General features: G+C 40.4%; 1 protein-coding gene across 6 annotated transcripts in view; it reads left to right on the top strand.

The window, feature by feature from the left end:
* A1CF (APOBEC1 complementation factor) overlaps window positions 1-19,245 on the top strand; it is a 77,568-nt gene extending 58,323 nt beyond the window's left edge. For 5 of the 6 annotated variants that reach the window (XM_082721319.1, XM_082721324.1, XM_082721321.1 and 2 more), the window contains 6 exons: window positions 2,692-2,789; window positions 6,864-7,137; window positions 9,059-9,264; window positions 14,370-14,506; window positions 15,200-15,342; window positions 18,423-19,245. In XM_082721319.1, the coding sequence (XP_082577445.1) occupies window positions 2,692-2,789; window positions 6,864-7,137; window positions 9,059-9,264; window positions 14,370-14,506; window positions 15,200-15,342; window positions 18,423-18,574 (1,010 nt within the window). In that variant the 3' untranslated portion in view covers window positions 18,575-19,245. The remainder of the gene's footprint in view (window positions 1-2,691; window positions 2,790-6,863; window positions 7,138-9,058; window positions 9,265-14,369; window positions 14,507-15,199; window positions 15,343-18,422) is intronic. The other variant, XM_082721323.1, reaches the window with a different exon arrangement.
* The last annotated feature ends 2,551 nt before the right edge of the window (window positions 19,246-21,796 follow it).

Below are 21,796 nucleotides of genomic sequence, written 5' to 3'. Positions count from 1 at the left end.
GGCCACGTGGTGAACACTATTGTAGGAAAAACCATGCTCCCTTTCTAACTTGTTTCATGAGGCTAGATCTTCATTCATTAAGATTTCCAAAGTCAGGTGCAGCTGAACAGCCTAGCTTAAAAATCCAAGCCAGGTTCGTTACCTGCGAGCAGAGCTGGGGAACATTTAGATCCATAACCATCCGAAATGCCACCTAACGAATGTAAGTGCTGGAAACTGGAGTGGGAATTGACTGGTAATAATTGCTCTTCCCCTCTATTATTTGTAGAGCAGCCTTTGCACACACGGTACTAGGTAGGACTTGGTGATGACAATACCAGGACACCCCTGAACCAGATCCTGTGCTCAGGGGCTAATGGTCCAGAGGAGCCTAGATGAAGGACAGCACTGAAGAATGAATGGAGCCAAGACTGGAAAAATAGAGACCCTCATTGGCCTCCCCTTTCATTTCTCAATGACCAGGACAAACCATGGAGTTAGGTCATGGTAGTTACCCTACCCGATCCTGAAGGAGTAAAGAGACCGTGCCCCTGCGTCATGGTCTCAAATACCTTCATGTACTTCCTCAGCCTTGCCAGACAGTTGTGCCCTGGACAACATAAGAAGTCAAGGGTTGGACACTGAGGGATGAGAGGATTACCCCAGGTTTTTCAATGATCCCTGCATTACAGCCCTGCCATCATTCCAAAAGACGACAACTTACAGCCATCCAACCATTGTGGGAGAGTAAAAAGTCAAATTGCCTTTGTGATCTATAAGATAGATAACTGAACCTTGATAGGGGAGGACAAAGGAGAACCCTTATCTGCTTTTCTCGTCCTTCCTATGGAAGATCCCATGATAGATTCTTTGTGGTGATTAGGATAAGAGAAGGAACAGCAGTCTCTGGAGACACCCCTGAGTCAGAGTCACTAAACAACGACAATTGGCATGCTAAACGATTAACTGATAACAAGTTACACAAGTGTCCATTTCATCTTCACTCCAAGAAGAATAACTTACTCTTAAGACTGTGTAATCAACAATATTTTCTAGCAATATTTTAATAATAAAATGTAAGTTTCAATTGTTTGGTAAAACTTTTTTTTATACATGTTACCATCAACATATGCAGCAGTTCCTCTATATAAAAATAGATTAGGTTGGTTTGTTATTTTCTTATTACACAAATAATAAGCATTGTAAATGTTTGCAAAATACTAAGGCATATAAATTAAAATATGAAGTTTCCCTTTATTCTCTCCAAATTTTCTCCCCATTCCTGAAGTAATCTCTATTTTAACAGTTTGATCTCTGTCTTTCCAGTTCTCTTTCTGTGTGTATATCCTTATTTATGTGTGCACATACATGGGTTGGGATTTTAAAAACATAAATGTCTGAGTATTATACTTACTATTTTACAAACTTTTAAAATTTAACAATAGGTCTTAAATCTTTCCACGTAAGTATACATAGGTCTATTTGTTCTTTTTTGTTGTTGTTCTTTTTTTATTTTTTTGAAGATTTTATTTATTTATTTGACAGGCAGAGAGAGAAGGGGAAGCAGGCTCCCCACTGAGCAGAGGGCCTGAGGCGGGGCTCCATCCCAGGACCCTGAGATCATGACCTGAGCCGAAGGCAGAAACTTGAACCCCCTGAGCCACCCAGGCGCCCCCTATTTGTTCTCTTTAAATACTCATTTTATTTGATATGAATGTATTGGGTATAATCAATCTCATGAGAATAGACTTTGAGTGGTTTTATTTTTGCTATTTTAACAGCGGTAAAGTTATGTCTTTATGCTGATCCTTTTGCTTCTCTAGCACTCCGGGAGTGCTTCTATAAAAGACATTTCTCAAGGTAGAGTTAGTGAATATCTACATTGTTTCCAACATTTAAATATTATGAACAGCATTGCAAGGAACTGTCTTGGTTTTCTGATATTCTTTCAGAAACCACTTTTTTATAAAACATATAATGTATTATTTGTTTCAGGGGTACAGGTCTGAGAATCTTCAGTCTTACATAATTCACAGCACTCACCATAGCACATACCCTCCCCAGTGTCCAGAATTACTTTTTTTTTTAATCAAAAGAACATCAGATAAGCAGTTAAGAGATCGGTTCCTAGCAGTGTCAACTCTTATGAATCTCACTTCCCTTGTCAGAACCCTAGGTTCCTAATCTAAGTTAAAAATACTTACATTAAGGCCAAATAAATTTTTTAAAAAGCTTAAAGTAAATCATCACTAAAGTCTTTCCTAATTCTAAAGTTTTATTCCATAAATCAAATGATGAAACATTTTTCTGGGGAAAAGCCATAAAATTTTAAAAGGTAATCACCTAAGTAGAGATTTATAGGATGTCTCATAGTTAAGTTCAAATCAGTTCAGTGCATATTTCACTGAGTATAAGTTACTATCTTTTACATTTTATGCCAGACATAAAATGCCAGAAGATAGTGCTTCTATCCTTAAGGATCTTATAACCTAGGAGGTGGGAAACTCTAATCGATAACAATAAGGCAAAATATAGGGCATGTTAAAAAATATACAAATAAATTTCTGTTGGATGTGTAGAATTGTAAACCTGGACCTAGAGAATATTCTCACTAAGATCTTAGCTAAGTAATGAGTCTCCCAGAAAAAAAAAAAAATCAAATCATTCTCAGGGCTCTCTCAGTTTTTGCTAATGGGGCTACTTTGTTTCTAGGTGCTGTGGAGAGGGTAAAGAAGATTCGAGACTATGCTTTTGTGCACTTCAGTAATCGAGAAGATGCAGTAGAGGCTATGAAGGCTTTAAATGGGAAGGTAAGGTAGAACAACACGTACACACACACACACACACACAGGTTTCACACAAGTGTGTTGTGTAAATTTTATTCAGAAGAACAATCCCGCAAGTCTGTGTCCCTCAGGCTTTCTCCACTTCTGACAAGACTGCACGGGTCCATTGAAGATGAACACAAGAGAAGTGACAGAAACACAATGCAGATGTGGCTCATGTGTCTGGCTCTACCTCTAATTTGGGGAGATTTGAACAAGTCCCTGGCTCTCAATTTCCCTACAAAGTGGGTGATTGGAGTACATTATTTCAGGGCATTTTTCTCAGACCCAGTTTTCTCTCATTACTTCAAGAGATTATCACCTCATTACTGTAGTATTTTGGAGGTTGAAGACCAGAAAACAGGCCAATTCTGTTGTCATTCTGCCCTCAGAGTTTGCCTTTCCTACTCTGGAAGGCTCTGGGTCTCTTCCCCTTGCCAAGAGTAGGGTGAGGGGAAAATTAGCTTCTAAAATCCTTTCTCCTGACTTGTACATAGAAACCAAGATCATATTTACTTATTGATGCAATAAACATTAAAACCTTTCTATAGACAACTTACTTTGCTAAACAATGTCTGGGACAAAATATATATATATATATACACTTGTCACCAAGGTAAAAGTTTACAGAGGACTAGAATGAGTACACAAGCATCTTTCATGGTTCAGCCAAACAAGTTCAGTTTCATTACATTTATAGATAGAGAGGTGAGAAAGTCTGAAGGAATCAGTAAATCTTCATGGAGATGAGAAGATGGTATCCATGAGAAGTGACAAAAATTGGACAGAGTTCCCAAAGGAAAGAACCACAGATATGGAGAGGCAGTCTCAGAGACATAGAATTTGGAAAGAGCAGGAAATGACTGAGGAACAGTGAAAGTAGACCGATTCAGTTAGAACATCACGCACGTAGGGCCATGTCGCCCGTCTGGCTTTGAACAGTTATTCTTAACAGCAGACGGATGGTGAAAGGACTAAGGACAGAAGGGTGAGTGTGGGGGAGGGAACTGAAGAGAGGTGGAACCGAAGCTCAGGGTGCCACCAGAATCAAGGCAACAGGGGGCAGGAAACATAATGGGAAGCCTCACTAAGAGAGGGCTGTGTAGAGCAGGTCTCCTTGGAGAAGCAGGGATCTTTGGCCAAAGGACACAGCCAGGGGCTAAGGGAGCACCTCTGGAGCAGGTCCTTTAGTCACAAGTGGCTGGGTTTAGGGAACCTCCATATGTTTGGAGGGGAAAAAAAAAAAACACTGCCTCCAAAACACAAAAGCTGTAAAGCAAAAATTGAATGCAAATTTAAATACATGTCCTTAAAGCAAAACATGATTTAGTCTTCATTGGTGATTACATTTAATATCATAAAATTGTTACTACCTTGAAAACAATCTGTAGGTTCATTTCTCAATTTGAAAACATTCCTGAGGATACATGACAATTGCTGAGAAGGAACTGTCAGTCATAAATTATGTGCTAAATAGTTACATTGAAATAATCACAATGGAAAAATATTCAAATTGTTCCCAGTTTTTAGTTAGATATTTTTATAGCAATGTGTACATATATATCAAGGTTATATATTCAAAATCTTAAAATATGTACCAAATATTATAATTATATCTAACTATAATGTTGCATGGGAACATGAAAAGTAAGTTTGCCTAGGAACTATGTAAGGCTTGAGTATACATATGCATATTAATAGTTGACCTATCAGACAGGGTGCGACTCAAAAGCTTTTTGTGTATTGGAGTAATTATCACATACAATTTAGGGAAATGAATGTACTAAGAGTTGTAATTTTGTGGAGTAGGAAGAGAGGTATCATTGGAACTTTTTGAAAAGCTATTATAGTCACGCAAATAGGAAGAAATAGGGCTTGACCAAGGGCAGGAATACAAACTAGGAGAAAGCGCCACACAGGGCTATGGGGGATGAATTCAAAACACCCAGGAAATGACTGGATGTTGGAGTGAGCAAGAGTCATTGCTTTTCAATATGGGAGACCATGATGATGTGGTGAGGGAAGCCAGGAAAGGAAACCTACTTAGAGAGAAAGGTGATGAACTAAGCTTTGCATTTGATTGTTCATTTGTTCTGCAAATAACTTGTGGATGTCTGTGATGTGCAAGGAATTTTGCTAGGCTTGGGAATACACCGATTAATAAGATGTCGTCCTATCTCTTGAAACATCTAGACCAAATAACTAAAATACAATACTAAGTTTAAAACACTATTACAGGGACAGATAAATGCAGTAAAAAATCTATTACCACACTAAATCTGGCTTTGCAGTAAAGAACCATTCCATTAAAAATGTCTCTGGATATGGAAGGACCTAGAAGCAGAGGTCTATTTGGGTGTCTCACCTTCCTCCAGACAGGACTGAAGATAAAAATTATTTTTAACTTTTTAATTTTTTTATTAACATACAATGTATTATAGCACCAGGGGTATAGGTATGTGAGTTGCCAGATTTACACACTTCACAGCACTCACCATAGCACATACCCTCCCCACCGTCCATAACCCCACCACCCTCTCCCTACCCCCCTCCCCACGGCAACCCTCAGTTTGTTTTGTGACATTAAGAGTCTCTTATGGTTGGTCTCCCTCCTGATCCCATCTTGTTTCATTTATTCTTTTCCTACCCCCCAAACCCCCCATGTTGCATCTCTACTTCCTCATATCAGGGAAATCATATGATAGTTATCTTTCTCCGATTGATTTATTTTGCTAAGCATAATACCCTCTAGTTCTATCCACATCATCGCAAATGGCAAGATTTCATTTCTTTTGATGGCTGCATAGTATTCCATTGTATATATATCCCACATGAAGATAAAAATTCTTATATGTGATACCACTCTGTTCCTTTGGACACTCAGATCTGTTTCTTCTAATAACATTGACACCAGTGTGAGATAGTTGAATTTCATCAGGATTCTCTCTCTCAGTGTATTCCAGCTAATATGTTAAATACTGGCTCCTGCTCCTAGAAAATCAGGCCGATATATGAAACTAGGAACAAGTGACAACCGGGAAGCACAACTTTGGCCAGCAAACCTCAATGGTCTCAGAACCACTGAGCACTCACAAAATGGTGAGCAGCCATGACAGGGAATTCTGGAGGGAATGTTTCATATTACTTGCTTTCTTTATAAAAATAGAGGCCTATACTAATCTTACACAGAAGAAGCTACAAGTGCTTCCTCACAACACCTTGTCCCATCAATAAGAACTACCTCAATCCTTCAAGCATTTGTTGAGAGACATCTTTGACTCTTATGTACGCAAGCCATATGGGAAAGTGAGTCATGCGTGCAGCTCTCCCCACAGCCCTTCTCACCAATATCTGGATCTGTTTGCAAACTGTCCAAAACTTGCATTAGAAAAACAAACAAACAACCAGAACCTCTCCAATAATCCTTGAGGACAAGTTTTAAGATGTATGTGACCTGAGAAATCTCAGTACTGCCCCTGCCATCCCAGCCAGTTCCCACTTCTTTTAAGCCTCTCTTCTCTTCCAGTGAAACTTACCTTTCACTGGCTGCTCTAAGGAGTAAACCGTCTAGCTGGCAGGTGGCCCAAAAGATCTGACAAGGCCATCCCTGCCACAGTGTTAACAATGGACAAGATTTCCTTACTGGTTTCCTACCAATTTCCCTGTGCTGTGCTAAGTAGTAGACATTATATTCCACCCATTATTAACCTAAAATTTTTTAGAATTATATAATATGTAACTTAAAACATATATAGTGTAAAACTTTCACATAATTCTCTGTCACAGGGACTGTATCACAAAATTTACAACCTGAATGTCAGGGGTCGGTGCCCAGTTTATTCGCATCAAACCTGTCGCATATTATATGCAATTTTCCAACAAAACCACTCAGGAAAACTCAACTGGCACATGAACACGAACCCATGAAGAGACAAGATATGTATAAGTGAGACTGTGACCAGACTGTCAGATTGACTAACACCCAAGAGACCAGGGCTCAGGCACACTTGATTGTCTTCATATCTTCTCATGTTGATTCCTCTTTGCTCTCTACGACAGGTGCTGGATGGTTCCCCCATTGAAGTGACGCTAGCCAAACCAGTGGATAAAGACAGTTATGTTAGGTACACCCGAGGCACGGGTGGAAGAGGCACCATGCTGCAAGGAGAGTACACCTACTCTCTGGGCCATGTTTATGATCCCACCACAACCTACCTTGGAGCTCCTGTCTTCTATGCTCCTCAGGCCTATGCAGCAATCCCTGGCCTTCATTTCCCAGCCACCAAAGGACACCTTGGCAACAGGGCCATTATCCGAGCCCCTTCTGTTAGAGGTAATGCTCATCAACTCTTGCTCTAGAATAACTCTACAATTTCAAATGATTTGTATTGCCACAGCCGTAGACAAATGGGATGGACCCACTGGGAGAAAAGGACTGGGAAATAAATCATTTATGAAAAATCAAGAATTATTATATCAGTAGTTGTCCTTCCATAAAAATCTTTTTTCACATTACAACTGGTTATTGAAAAACCTTGGTCAGAACATAGCACAAATGGGTCTAATGCATACAGTTGATCGTTGTCTGGGCCCATAAAATTTGTTCAGACTAAGTAGTTAGCTTCTCTCTTATCACTGGACCACTATACTGCAATCATATGGGACTCATTAGAAAACCCAAGTGAAAGCAGGATGGTCCAATGGAAACCAATTATCTCAAATAGCAAAAAACAGGTATATTTGACGGTAACTCAGTGGCATCAAATTCATACATAATCACAAAATACCATATGTATTCTAACAGATATATGAGATACTTTCATCTGACCTTCCCCAGAAATACATGCTGTGCCTTCTAAAAGGCCACACTGTCGAGGAAATCAACCTATTTCTCCAGGATATGGGGAACTAAATAGTAAAGTCCAAATAGAAGAAAGACTAACTACCAAATAATAAATCTTTCCTATGTAATCCTATAGAAATTCCAAGTGTTCACCCAGTTCTCTGGGCTTAGTTCAAACAATATAGATGTTAAGGAAAGCATTTTTATTTTGAATAAACTACCCTGTCTCTGCCTAAGGGGATCCTTCTGAATGGTTCTGCTCGGATAGAGTTAATGCCAAAAGAATGCCAGTTCTATCTTCCAAATAGGACACCACTCTGGGCAATTTGGCAATGAATTGTATTTAACTCTATCCTTGGGTTTTACTTAGAAGCAAAGGGGCATATCCAGATCACTGTGAAAACAATTATCTTACTGTGTTTTGCTATTTTTCAGGAAAACTGAATTAACCATCCTAGAAGGTCTAGTCTTCAACAGCCTTAAAAGTTCCATAATCATAATAAAATCACTCCACCCAAAATTATAATCATCAGGTTATTCTCCAGGATATTTATCTATGTGATGACAAATTATGTCGTTGAAGTATTGTGCATTTATAATCTGAAATCATATTGTAAAATAATCCATACATTAAATATAAATTGCCAACCAGTTGTAATGTAAGAAAAAAAACAATTTTCACTCTAAGGGGAAAAACACCTTATAACAAGAAAGGAATCAAAGAATGATATTCATGGATGAAGGGTAATCAATTTAATTTTTTTTTATCACTTTACACCACCAATAGGAAATCAAAGTAGTAAGATAGCAAACAAAAAATCAAAAGGAATCTATTAATGAAACTCATTGGAAATAAAAGCCTCAAATTGTCCGAACATAAAACAGAAAATAGTGAACCAATAAACATGGTTTCTAAATGGTCAATGTTTCCCAACCGATCATTGGGGTTGGGATTATTGGGGAAGCTAGAATTCATTTCTGATCTACTGATCAATGATAAAAAATGCAATATTTATTTTAATACATGTGGTCATACCATGCTGGGATGTTTAAATACCTTCCCAACATTTATTAATCTATAGAGGAATGTCAACAAAAGATCAACCGAAGATATAAATTACAATTTTTTTCTCTGTGCCAAAGTTTTAAAGTTACTCATGCATTTATCAGTAGCTTTGACAATATGGCTTTCTTCCACAGATTTAAAAAACAAAAACAAAAGCAAAACAAAACAAAACAAAGACACTTACTGTGAACTCTATGTTGAGTTTCATTATATTAGAATCCTAGAGTTTTCTATGCATCTTGAGGGCAATGATCAATGTGACTTGGGCTAACTTTTCCATTACAGTAAGATTCAGGGTGATCTTCTGGTGGTTTGATTCAGTTTAATGCCTTCTTACATTCCTAGAAATTTACATGAATGTACCTGTAGGGGCCGCGGGAGTGAGAGGACTGGCTGGCCGGGGCTATTTGGCCTATACAGGCCTGGGTCGTGGATACCAGGTCAAGGGAGACAAGAGAGAAGACAAACTCTATGACATGTTACCTGGAATGGAGCTCACCCCAATGAATCCTGTCACTTTAAAACCTCAAGGAATTAAACTTGCTCCCCAGGTAGGTAATGTTATTCCAGAGATAAGTTTCCTTCTGTTGAGCCAAAGACCATCCACATTTGCCTTTCATCAAATGATCTGATTTGATCCCTCCTTGGGTTATTGTTTGGTTTGGTTGGGTTAAAGAGGTCAAGTGGCCAATCAGCATAACATACAGCGAGAGAATGCTTCCCCTTGAGGGCCACTGTTCCATCACAGGCTTTCTTCTATTTCCTAAATAATCTGAACAAAATGGAATGTGAGGATTCTGAGAGCTATTAAGAATTATCAACTGATATCTTACATGAAAATAACATGAAGCAAAGACCCTATTTCAAAATTAATACCTGCTCTGAAGGAGTTGGCTAATGGGGAATATTCATGACAGGAAATGAATAGGACACTTAGGACATCTTCTATGGGAAACACTGTGTGAGAGAAAACACCATACCACCTCTGGTGATGTCATGACTTGTATTAATGATAAGATGCCATCGGTCATATCCCATTAGGTCTCCCACGAGGATTTTGCTTGGGGAGGGACATGATGGTGACTTTGTAATGCTTTCATTCCACAGCTCGAAGTTTCCATGTTTCCACATGAGGCTGGGGTTTTTATTATTGGAAAATTGGAAGTCATAAAAGCTGTCCCAGGGTGGAAAGTGAATAACAGGGTTAAAAATAAAACAAAACAGGATCTGTGTGAACCCTGAGCCTGTTGCCTGGGGCTGTGCAGTCCATGCCAGGCTCTCTGTAGAGACACTGGCTGAGGAACCCATGCCAGTTGTTCAGAGATACAGTTAGGGGATCCCAAAGGAAAAATCCTTACTCCAGCATGGAAGTAGCCTTCTGATTGTGATCAAACAGAAAGCATGGTTTTCTAAAGGCTCATCCTGAGTATTATTTTTGTAGGATCAATAGGGATCTTGCACATACAGATTAGTTCATCTAAGGTTTCTGCTAACCCTACCCAGGCAATTAAAAATAAAGATGCCTAGTAGAGTGGCACACAGCACTCATTTCTTTGATCAAAAACCATCTATTAGGCACACACCATGTTAGGTGCTGGGCATGGAAAAGGGAACATAATACAGTCTTTGTCATCAAAAATCATATGGGACTCCAATGAGAGGATCCGGACAAATCAACAGATCATTACTGTAAACTCTATTGACTGTCATGGTGAAGCATTGCCCAGAAAACATGAAGGCTTGTCATCCAGTCGATCTTGGGATAAAATATAAAATAAGGAAACTCATTAAGGAACTAGAATACTTAGAAACCATTTAAGAAAATAAAAAATAATCATCATTATCAATTCCATGTAATACTTCTAAGAACCGCCAGAGAGTGAGGAATGATCTCGGCTTCTTATATTAAACCCAGGTGAGAAACTGGTCATGGTCTGTGAAAAACCCACAGCAAATATCATTCTCAATGGGGAACAACTGAGAGCTTTTCTACCAAGGTCAGGAACACAGCAAGAATGTCCATTATCACCACTGCTATTCAACATAGTACTAGAAGTCCTAGCCTCAGCAATCAGACAACAAAAAGAAATTAAAGGCATCTGAATCAGCAAAGAAGAAGTCGAACTACCACTCTTTGCAGATGATATGATACTATATGTGGAAAACCCAAAAGACTCCACTCCAAATCTGCTAGAACTTGTACAAGAATTCAGTAAAATGTCAGGATATAAAATCAATGCACAGAAATCAGTTGCATTTCTATACACCAACAACAAGACAGAAGAAAGAGAAATTAAGGAGTCAATCCCATTTACAATTGTATCCAGAACCATAAGATACCTAGGAATAAACTTAACCAAAGAGGCAAAGAAGCTGTACTCAGAAAACTATAAATCACTCATGAAAGAAATTGAGGAAGATACAAAGAAATGGAAAAACGTTCCATCCTCATGGATTGAAAGAACAAATGTTCTGAAAATGTCTGTGCTACCTAAAGCAATCTACACGTTTAATGTAATCCCTATCAAAACACCATCATTTTTTTCAAAGAAGTGGAATAAATAATCCTAAAACTTATATGAAACCAAAAAAGACCTCGAATAGCCAGAGGAATGTTGAAAAAGAAAGCCAAAGTTGGTGGCATCACAATTCCAGACTTCAAGCTCTATTACAAAGCTGTCATCATCAAGACAGTATGGTACTGGCACAAAAACAGACACATAGATCAGTGGAACAGAATAGAGAGCCCAGGGGCGCCTGGGTGGCTCAGTGGGTTAAAGCCTCTGCCTTTGGCTCAGGTCATGATCCCAGGGTCCTGGGATTGGGCCCCACATTGGATTCTCTGCTCAGCAGGGAGCCTGCTTCCCCCTCCCTCTCTCTCTGCCTGCCTCTCTGCCTACTTATGATCTCTGTCTGTCAAATAAATAAATAAAATCTTAAAAAATATATATAGAGAGCCCAGAAATGGACCCTCAACACTATGGTCAACTAATTTTCGACAAAGCAGGAAAGAATGTCCAATGAAAAAAGGACAGCCTCTTAAACAAATGGTGTTGGGAAAATTGGACAGCCACATGCTGTCCAATGGATGGTCCAAGAATGAAACTGGACCATTTCCTTATACCACACACAAAAATAGGCTCAAAATGGATGAAAGATCTCAATGTGAGAAAGGAATACATCAAAATCCTTGAGGAGAACACAGGCAGCAACCTCTTCGACCTAAGCTGCAGCAACTTCTTCCTAGAAACATCGCCAAAGGCAAGGGAAACAAGAGCAAAAATGAACTATTGGGACTTCACTGAGATCAAAAGTTTTTGCACCGCAAAGGAAACAGTCAACAAAACCAAAAGACAACTGACAGAATGGAAGAAGATATTTGCAAACAACCTATCAGTTGAAGAGCTAGTATCCAAAATCTATAAAAAAACTTATCAAACTCAATGCCCAAAGAACAAATAATCCAATCAAGAAATGAGCAAAGGACATGAACATATATTTCTGCAAAGAAGACATCCAGATGGCCAACAGACACATGAGAAAGTGCGCCACATCACTTGGAATCAGGGAAATACAAATCAAAACCACAATGAGATACCACCTCACACCAGTCAGAATGGCTAAAATTAACAAGTCAGGAAACAACAGATGCTGGTGAAGATGTGGAGAAAGGGGAATCCTACTACAATGTTTGTGGGAATGCAAGCTGGTGCAGTCACTCTGGAAAACAGCATGGAGGTTCATCAAAGAGTTGAAAATAGAGCTACCCTATGACCCAGCAATTGCACTACTGGGTATTTACCCTGAAGATACAAATGTAGTGATCCGAAGGGGCACATGCACCCCAATGTTTATAGCAGCAATGTTCACAATAGCCAACTATGGAAAGAACCTAGATGTCCATCAACAGATGAATGGATAAAGAAGAGGTGGTGTATAGATATACAATGGAATACTATGCAGCCATCAAAAGAAATGAAATCTTGCCATTTGCAATGACATGGATGGAACTAGAGAGTATTGTGCTGAGTGAAATAAGTCAATCAGAGAAAGACAATCATCATATGATCTCCCTAATATGAGGAATTTGAGAGGTCACGTGGGGGGTTGGGGAGGTAGAGAAGGAGAAAATGAAATAAGATGGGATCAGGAGGGAGACAAACCGTAAGAGACTCTTAATCTCACAAAACAGAGGGTTGCCGGCGGAGGGGGGAGGGAGAGGGTGGTGGGGTTATAGATATTGGGAAGGGTATATGCTATAGTGAGTGGTGTGAAGTGTGTAAGCCTGACGATTCACAGACCTGTACCCCTGGGGCTAATAATATATTATATGTTAATAAAAAATTAAAAGTTAAAAAAAAAAAGAAATTGGTCATGGTTTATAGGGATATGTAAGGAACCACCTCTCCCAACTAACTAATTAAAGTTCTTTATTTAGTCTCTGCATCTCTACAAGGACGGCTTAGAAACTGCAGGTGATGCCACCGCAAACAAACATAGATAGAGCTTTAACAACCCCATGGCAGGGTCAAGGTCATCAGACAAGAGCCAGGAGACCAGATGTGCCCAGCAGAGTCAGGAGTTAGAGTCCATACTCTCTGAGCACGTGTTTGCACGACAGGCTCAAAGAGGCAGGCAGAATGTCTGCCAGCTAAAGCAGTCTACTGGTGCCCAGGACCCTCCGGGAACATTCTGTAGACAACAAGAGATGCTACAGAGCCAAGAGTCGTAACAAGCAAAAGTCAGTAGAGGATATAAGAGCAGTCTACAAATTTAATAAACTGGAAAATGCCCTGCGATCGCAGCTGGATTCGTATCAGAACCAATGAGATAAGAAGTTCCATGGAGTCAGCCCGGGGCACTGTTCTGTCCCCAGGTCTTATTCTTTTCACAGTGAGGCCCTGTTTTGCAATTTCCTGAACCTGCTGACTCATGGGAGCACTGGGGCTGGTGGGTCACTGAAAATGACTGTGGGATGAAAAAAAAAAAAAAAAAATGGGTGCCTGGAGACAAGATTCAGCTTGGAGTAGTGAAAAAGGGCAGAAAAAAGCATGCAGGAAGATTGTAAAACTCAGATCTTTGTAAAAACAGCCAGAAGTGGTATTTTGCCAAATAAAGACATTGCCTCTGTCCACATCCATCTATTAATGCTCACCAGTAACTAATAACCATTAAACTTTTTAACTCAATTTTTTATGAAAACGTGAAGTTAAAACCCTATGACAAATGACATGAGGTAAATATATTCTTAGGTTATTTTCTCTAAAACATTATAAATAGAAGGATTAACGGTAGTCATGAGGAAATGCAGCCCCGTGCTTGAAATGTCCACTGTTTTTAATGGAATAAATTCATCAAACAAATCGTAAAGTTAAACTATTGGTAAAAAAGTTACAGCTAATGAACTCAACTAAAAACATATTAGAATAAATGGTGTGAAAATGATTTTTGTGAATTAATCGACATAACATTTTAAATGGAGTTCAAGTTGAGTTCATCTTAAATTTTATGAGTCATTAAACCCTGTGGCATTTTCTATTTTCTTAACATTAGCTTAAATGCTGAAGATTAGAGTTTAAAAACCCTGAAAGCTGGAGAAATCATGCAAATGTGACATTTGAAAGGGAAATCACTTTTTTTCTTTTCACGCTCGTAGATATTAGAAGAAGTTTGTCAGAAAAACAACTGGGGACAACCAGTGTATCAGCTGCACTCGGCCATTGGACAAGATCAAAGACAACTTTTTTTATACAAAATAACCATTCCTGCCCTGGCCAGCCAGAATCCTGCAATGTGGGTAACATCTCCAAATTCCTAATCTTTAACGCTTTTTAGAATAAGAGTCTCTTGTAGATCAAGTGTATTTTATCACTACCCCAATAAGCGAAACACTTGGGTCTACTGCTCGCTTGTGTTTCATTAAACACAAACGCTGAGATGTGTAGTTGGGACGAACATACCCAGGGGGGTCTGACATCTGGGGGGTCTGACATCTCAGAGGTCCTGAATTTCACACAATGTAGACTGCACAGTGTAAGCAACCAGTAAAAAAGTGCAGACATAAAATGCAACAGGAATCGGAACTAGAGTCCATTCTTTTATCTGTGTAGTATTTAGGTTGAACCATATGAAATTGCCATTTTATCCATGACCACAGCCTATGCGAGGTCACTTACATTTTGGATCAAAGGTCCTCTCTGTGGGTTAGTATCGCCTCCTGGAGCCTGACTGGGTACACGTTTTAGGAACCGTCCTGTTTCACGTGAACCTTAGAAAAGCCATGTGGTGAGTTCCAGGTGTGCTCCAGGAATGTCCTCTTGGCCCCCCGCTGTCGTCTGCACATACTCCTGTAGAGGTCTTCAATGCAAAGAGAATGAAAACCATGCGTATAAAATTCCATCATCAGCTCCTCTTAGCCCACGAAGAGCGACTTGGGTTTTGTCCCATCTCAGCACCTCAAAGGTAACACCTGACTCTGCCTTGCAGACACCCCTTCACGCCTCCGAAGCTCAGTGCTTACGTGGATGAAGCAAGGACCTATGCGGCCGAGTACACCCTGCAGACGCTGGGCATTCCCACCGAGGCGGCCGATGCCCCTACCGCGGCAGCCGCCGCCACCGCCTTCCCAGGTGGGAAACATGGCACCCTGCCCCGGGGTGTTTGAGAAACAGTCCCCCCACCCTGGTACCCTGACCTCTGAGAGTTGTTTTTGAACTCCACCCACAAATAAATCCGGTTACACATTCTGTGGCCAAAAACACAGGGCAAATGCAGGAACCATCAAGGTAGGAGATAAGAGTGAGCGGGAAGCAGAAGAGGAGTCTAGCCAGCTGTGTGACCTTGAAAGAACCAGTCTCTGTGCCTGGATGGGTGGGGTTTTGACTTTTTTGGTCAGAGAGTTCGGAACTACCTAGCAATAGTTGCTTTTCTGCCTGCCGGGCGTTTCCCTAGATGCTCAGTGTGGTTTATTACGCCTGGAATGGTCCTGACGCTGCAAGAAGTAGGCTGTAGCGCAATGGCCGGGTGCAGCGGATGGAACCCAGGACAGCAAAGATGAAGGAATGGGGCCAAGTCAACTGGCTTTTAAGGAGTCCTGGAACTTGAATCTTTGACTCAACCTGACTTTTATGGCTCTGCTTTCTGAAAGAAATGTGTAGATCACATTTTTCTTTTGTTTTTAAGATTTTATCTATTTATTTGAGAGAGAGAGAGAGAGCGCGCAAGCACAGTGGGATGAGGGCCAGAGGGAGAAGCAGACCCCCTGCTCAGCAGGGAGCCCAGCGTGGGACTCGATCCTGGCACTCCGGGATCATAACCTGAGCTGAAGGCCGATCCCAACAACTGAACCACCCAGGCACTCTAGATCACACTTTTCTTAAATTGTGTTAAGTCAAAAACTGTGTGTATGAGAGAGACAGAGAGTGAGCAAGAACCTTTCAGTATGTAGATAATCAGCTTTCATTTATCTGCCCTATAATTTTGGACTGGAGCCTATGCTGTTGGTTCAGAATAAAGCCTCTCTGTAGATCGGCACACCTTCACGGTCCTATTTAAAAGGCTTTTCCCCATTTGTTATGTACCTACGACAAATGCTAATAATTTTAAAAAGATGAACCCTCTAGAGATTAAAAGTGACCAGATAAGAAATTTGTTTTGTAGATCCTCCCTTAGCAGTTAGCTTGAATACTCCCATTCTTTTTTTAGCAACCAAAGTTCATTTCATTTGAAGACATTGGTCACTCCAACGTGTCACTACGTCAACGGACCTCCCTTAAGACCAAGTCAGAGATCTGACTGGACCCAGACATGGAGCGTTTCTATCAGTCCATTCTGTCACGTGCTGGTCACGTTCAGGCGTGAGAACTGCTGTATTCCTCTCATCTGTAACACCTGGGCTCACTCTCGCTTTCTTTTGTTTCTCAAAAACGGCAAATATGCTTTCCATCCCAGCAACTAAACACATTTCACACATGAACACGACCTCAATTCCTGCTTTGTTCCAGAGAACATGGGGAAGATGGGTCGTGCGCCCCCGCGAGGTTACCAAGGCAACAGCTGCCACCAGAGAGGGCAGGTCCCCTGGGCTGGACTGGGGGCCATCAGTCTCAGGCTTACTTTTCACAGAATGTGGTGTTGACATGTCCGTCTACTGGGGACCTGTGCCAGGGTTTCTCAGTTCCTGGAGAAGGTTGAGCCCCTGTCTCATGGAAAGCTGCTCCCCAAAGACAGCTAACTAATGTACTATAAAAATAAATGAGCCCCTGTCAGAATGTTACAGTTTGCTTGCACATTGGAAAGAATTCGCTTTCACCTAAGAATGTTTGATCTTGTCTTCCCTCCTGTTTGCTCCTGCAAGAGGTAGAAAATATTTAGGGCATGAGAGTTGTTCTGGGAATGCCTAAGAATTTGAGAGCCTCTCTTAAAACTTTGCTGTGGAGTCAAGCAAAGAATAATAGGTTCCAAGGGAAGAATCTGTTTAAAGTCCAAATACTCTTGCACTTAAGAAAGTGGCCAAATTGAAAGAAAAAAATTCAGAATTCCCAAAGATAAAATCCACACGACACACACACATGCACACGCACTCTCACACGTGGGTCTTTCTTACTCACGTATTTAGAAATACTCTTTCCAAAGTCATGAAAGTAATTGGTAACACATTTCTCACATCCTTGGAAAACATACCAAACTTCAGTAGTGTGTTAGTCAACATTACTGGCCAAAGTGCCCAAGCCAACGAGTGGATTTAATTTTTTAAATATAGTCCAGCCAGCTTCCTGCCACCACTTCCTGAGAAGTCACCAGAAAGAAATCAGTGTGTCTGGGCTTGGGATGACTGCCATAGCACATAATCCAAATGGATGATTTTGTTGTTGTTGTTTTAAATCAGAACCCCATTTGTTGCTTAAGTAAATTTTTCCCCTTTTTCTTGTCATCTTCACACTTTTTGGATTATCTCAGAATTAGCTTAACTTTGATCTTAAACATTACCAGGGAAACATTGCTTTTGTACAATAGCGGTGATGCCCTTTTCTCTAAAAGTGAATGTCCCTCAGCCACACATCATCCTAACGTGACCGCGCATGGTGGCCTCCTTACTATGCAAAGCCCTACAGTTTGGTGGTGAAACAAGAGGTCTTGGCCCTTCACGGTTGGGTCTAAATTAAACAGACCAGGTATTTGCTTGTATGGTGCTATGCAGAAACACGTTAAAACTTTCCAAATTGTTCCTACTGGTCTACCCACTCCTTATATGTCTTCAGTAAAAGCAATGGTTTTTAACATTTCATTTAGGTGGGGGGCATGGGTCCAGCAGCAGACCCACAGAGCCCCACCCCTCAGCCCAGCCAACCCGTCAATCACCTCCACTCCATTATAAACTCTGAGAGCCTCTGCAAAAGTTCTCAATCTCAAGCTTTAACCAACTTGGCATCCTCTTAAGTTTCCATTTCTTGGACTCTCTCCCCCAGGTTTCCAGTTTTCTAAGCATGAAGCAGTTCTGGTACACGCAGCTGACCTCACTTTGAGGCATGTTGTCCCCTAATCAAAGAATTTAGGTATTAGGTCCCCTGAGTTCACTTTTTAAAAACCTACATATTAACTTTTGGCTTTAAGTGAGGTTAACTTTTGGTCTTCCCAAGAGAAGACAATAAAGCAGGAGGGAGCAAATGTGCATGGCTTCTGATAAAGTTTTCTCCACCTCCTCCTCCAGGATACGCTGTCCCCAGTGCAACGGCGCCCGTGTCCGCAGCCCAGCTCAAGCAAGCGGTGACCCTTGGACAGGACTTGGCAGCATATACGACGTATGAGGTCTACCCCACTTTTGCAGTGACTGCCCGAGGGGATGGATATGGAACCTTCTGAAGATAGCTTTAAGTTAAGAAACACACAGAACTCTATCCAGAAGAAATAAACCTCTCGCTCAGTTTCCTTATATGATCACAAGTCCTACTTTTCCTAAAGAGATGCCTTTCTGGAGACTGCTCAGCTTACGCTAATGTTAGAATCAAGACATGAGGACATGTTCCTGGTAATATCAAGTATCAAGAAGCCTCTTGTCCACCAGAAAGCTTAAGAGCCATTGTCCCCAAAAGTTGGTTCTCCAAGGTTCCTGAGGGTCTTGGGTGTGTGTTTATGCTCCCTGACGACGTGGAGAGAGGGCTTTTAACCAGCAAGTGTTCGGGGGCTGAGCCGACCCGGCCAGTCAGGAGCAACAAGGGGAGGCAAGCAAACTCCAGAGCCTGAACCCCAGCTCACAGCCGCTTCTGTGATACACAAAGTCATGACCAGGCAGCGGGAGGGTGAGAGAGGATGATTTTGTAGAAATGTTTTCCCTGTTGGGTACCACATGGGGTATGTTCTCAGGCCCGAGTCTGTGAAAGACAGCCCAAGGTTTGATGGGGCCAGCATCACTTCCATCTGAAAATGACCCATCAATCTGCTGTGAGTGTCCATCTCCCTGCCCTTTCCAGCTCCTGGGGACCCCTTGGAAATCCACGTGATGTGTTGCAGATAAAGGATAAAATTAGTCCAGACCCAGTGTTTATTAAACTCATCAGCCCACACCTCTCCTTCCCTGGACCACACCCCCCAACCTTTTGAAGCATCTCCCAACACAGTAAGCACCCTGACTTAAAATGGACTCTTCTCCCTTTAAACATTTTGACTTTGTCCACTTGGATTTATTTTCACATGAGTCTCATTTTGATCATGTCAAATACCATAAAAATGTACACCCAGCCTATAGGAATATCACTTAGACTGCTTTTTCCTATTCTGCAAATGGGCTGAAAAGTCATTTCAAGGAAAGAAGTGAAGGTTTACTCTTATTTCTTTGGTGTTTTTGCAATACCCGGACCACCATCCAGCATTCAGAGACAGTTATCGTAATGTGGGGTTGGCCTTGGATTGTCTAACCCACTTAAAGTCAGTCTGCCAAGAAATCTACCTTCCTTTCCTTCCACTTTCCACAAGTATCAGACGGCTTTACCATATTTGAGACTTTTGGTGTTGAAATGGACACGGAAAACCTTACAGACACACACCCTACGACTGATTAGAAGTGGATTCTTAGACACCAGCAAGGGTATTTGTGACCCAACTTCTCTAGGGCTTTAGGCCTCTCTCCAGGAATATCTCATGGGGATTCCAGAGCTACAAAAACAGGGAGAGAGGGAACAGAAGGCACTACTTTCTTGCCATACTTGTAAATGACCACTTTGGGCTCAAAATTAGAAATAATTGAGGTCTGAACTCCAAATACCTATCACCACTGCTTCTGTCTCTTTAGTGGCTTAAGACATACAGCACCAGAATTTCCAGTTTAAAAAAAAAAAAAATCCCTGTGCCCTGGTACAATTTTACAGGACTCGAAGGAAAACATAAACCCAAAGACAGAAAAATTTGTCAACTCTTGAACAGAATCCTGTGATCCAACATCAGCCCAGATTCCAGCCAAAATCAGCTAAATTTCAGTAACAATGAAAAGTTCCTATAACCTTTCAGTTCTGTTAACTCCAATCAGACATCAAAGACCTCAAGGCTATAGCTCACACTCTGAAAGGCTTGGTGCTTTTGGCTTTACATGTTCCTCATAGTCCACAGACCAGTGGTTTCCAAACTTGGCTGCACGTTAGGAACACCTGAAGTGTCTTTCAGACCACCAATGCCAAAATGGCGCCCAATCCCCATTACATGAGAATATCATGGGGCAGGAGCCTGGCCCCCGCATTTAAAGGTCTTAGATGATTTTAATGTGTAGCTAACTTTGGGAATAGCTATAGTCTTTCTATTTCAATGCTCTCCTCCTAATATTTTCTTGATTTATTTCACTTGCATTAAATAGAAAAATGCAAAAAAAAATTGTCCAAGTTAAAACAGATAGCCAAATCATATTTTTATAAATATTCATCTCATTAAAAGTAGGAATTTGAATGTAACTTCAAACTAACTCTTGGCCCAAACTAATTCTAAAAATGAGAAAGTAAAAAATTCCTCCATCAGCAATTCTTAAGGTCCAAATCAACGTTCCCCTACAGACCTGCTTTTATACTCAAAAAGAGTAATGACATTGGGGCAGGCAAGTTCCTGCTTAGTCCAAAAAAGCATTCCAAATTCCAAGAGCAAAAGTTTTCATGTTCTTTAAAATCTTTGAAAATAGAAAACAGTGCTCTGAATGTCTAGCCAATGCCAAAGGGAAGGTCTGATCCAGAAGAGTTTTAAATGTAATCAGAATGAATAGTTAGTTAATTCAGGAATGTTTTATGAGAAAAATCTTTATTCCAGATTAAATTATTATGATTTTTTTAAAAGACTCAGAACAGAAACCTAAATATACAAAAACTGGCAAAGTGTCAAGAAAATTGCCCCCAGAACACTATCTCATTTCTTGCCTAGGGAAACACAAGTATTTGTACATTTACTTCCTAAGGACTGATTTTATTCAAGTGAGTAGATGTGGTTTCACTCTATTAAAATCTAGAGAATACTTTGAATTCCACTAGAACATATTCATAGAAAGTATCAATGTGTCTACTGTGCCATCTGTATTTACTTTGCCCAGATTAAGTACTGTAGGGCAACTACACAGCTCTACAACTCAGGATACAGCTATACTGAGTGTGAAACTTTAAAAAAAAAAAAATGGGATTTTAAAAAATCATGTGTAAAACTGAAGGTTTATTTTGCATGATGTTTATATTTTTAGACTTCGGGAAATTAGCACCTACTTATGACCTATTATATCTTGTGCATCAACCTCTATTTTTTTGTTATTTGTTACTTCATTGTTTCTTAGGAAAAAATCTCTTTATATAAAGAGGAAATTTAAAATGAGTCAACCAACCAAAAATAAAAATAAAATGAGTCAACCAACCAAGTGATAATAGAATACCCAAATCAAAAATTTAGAAGCATCTAGCAAGTTAGAACGGAGTTTCTAAGTTTCAGTAATTAACAACTTAGTGAACATTAAAAGCAACCACTGTTACTTAGGAAGAAATGGACAAGCAGTGAGATTGGACATCTATCTTCGTACCTATAAAAATGCTGTCTGTTCTCAAATTCCTATACTTCTCTCCCAGCCCA

This window comes from Mustela nivalis (genome assembly GCF_964662115.1).
Source record: "Mustela nivalis genome assembly, chromosome: 2".
NCBI lineage: Eukaryota > Metazoa > Chordata > Mammalia > Carnivora > Mustelidae > Mustela > Mustela nivalis.
Note: the sequence above shows the minus strand (reverse complement) of the source record. Positions and strands in the feature narration are given on the sequence as shown.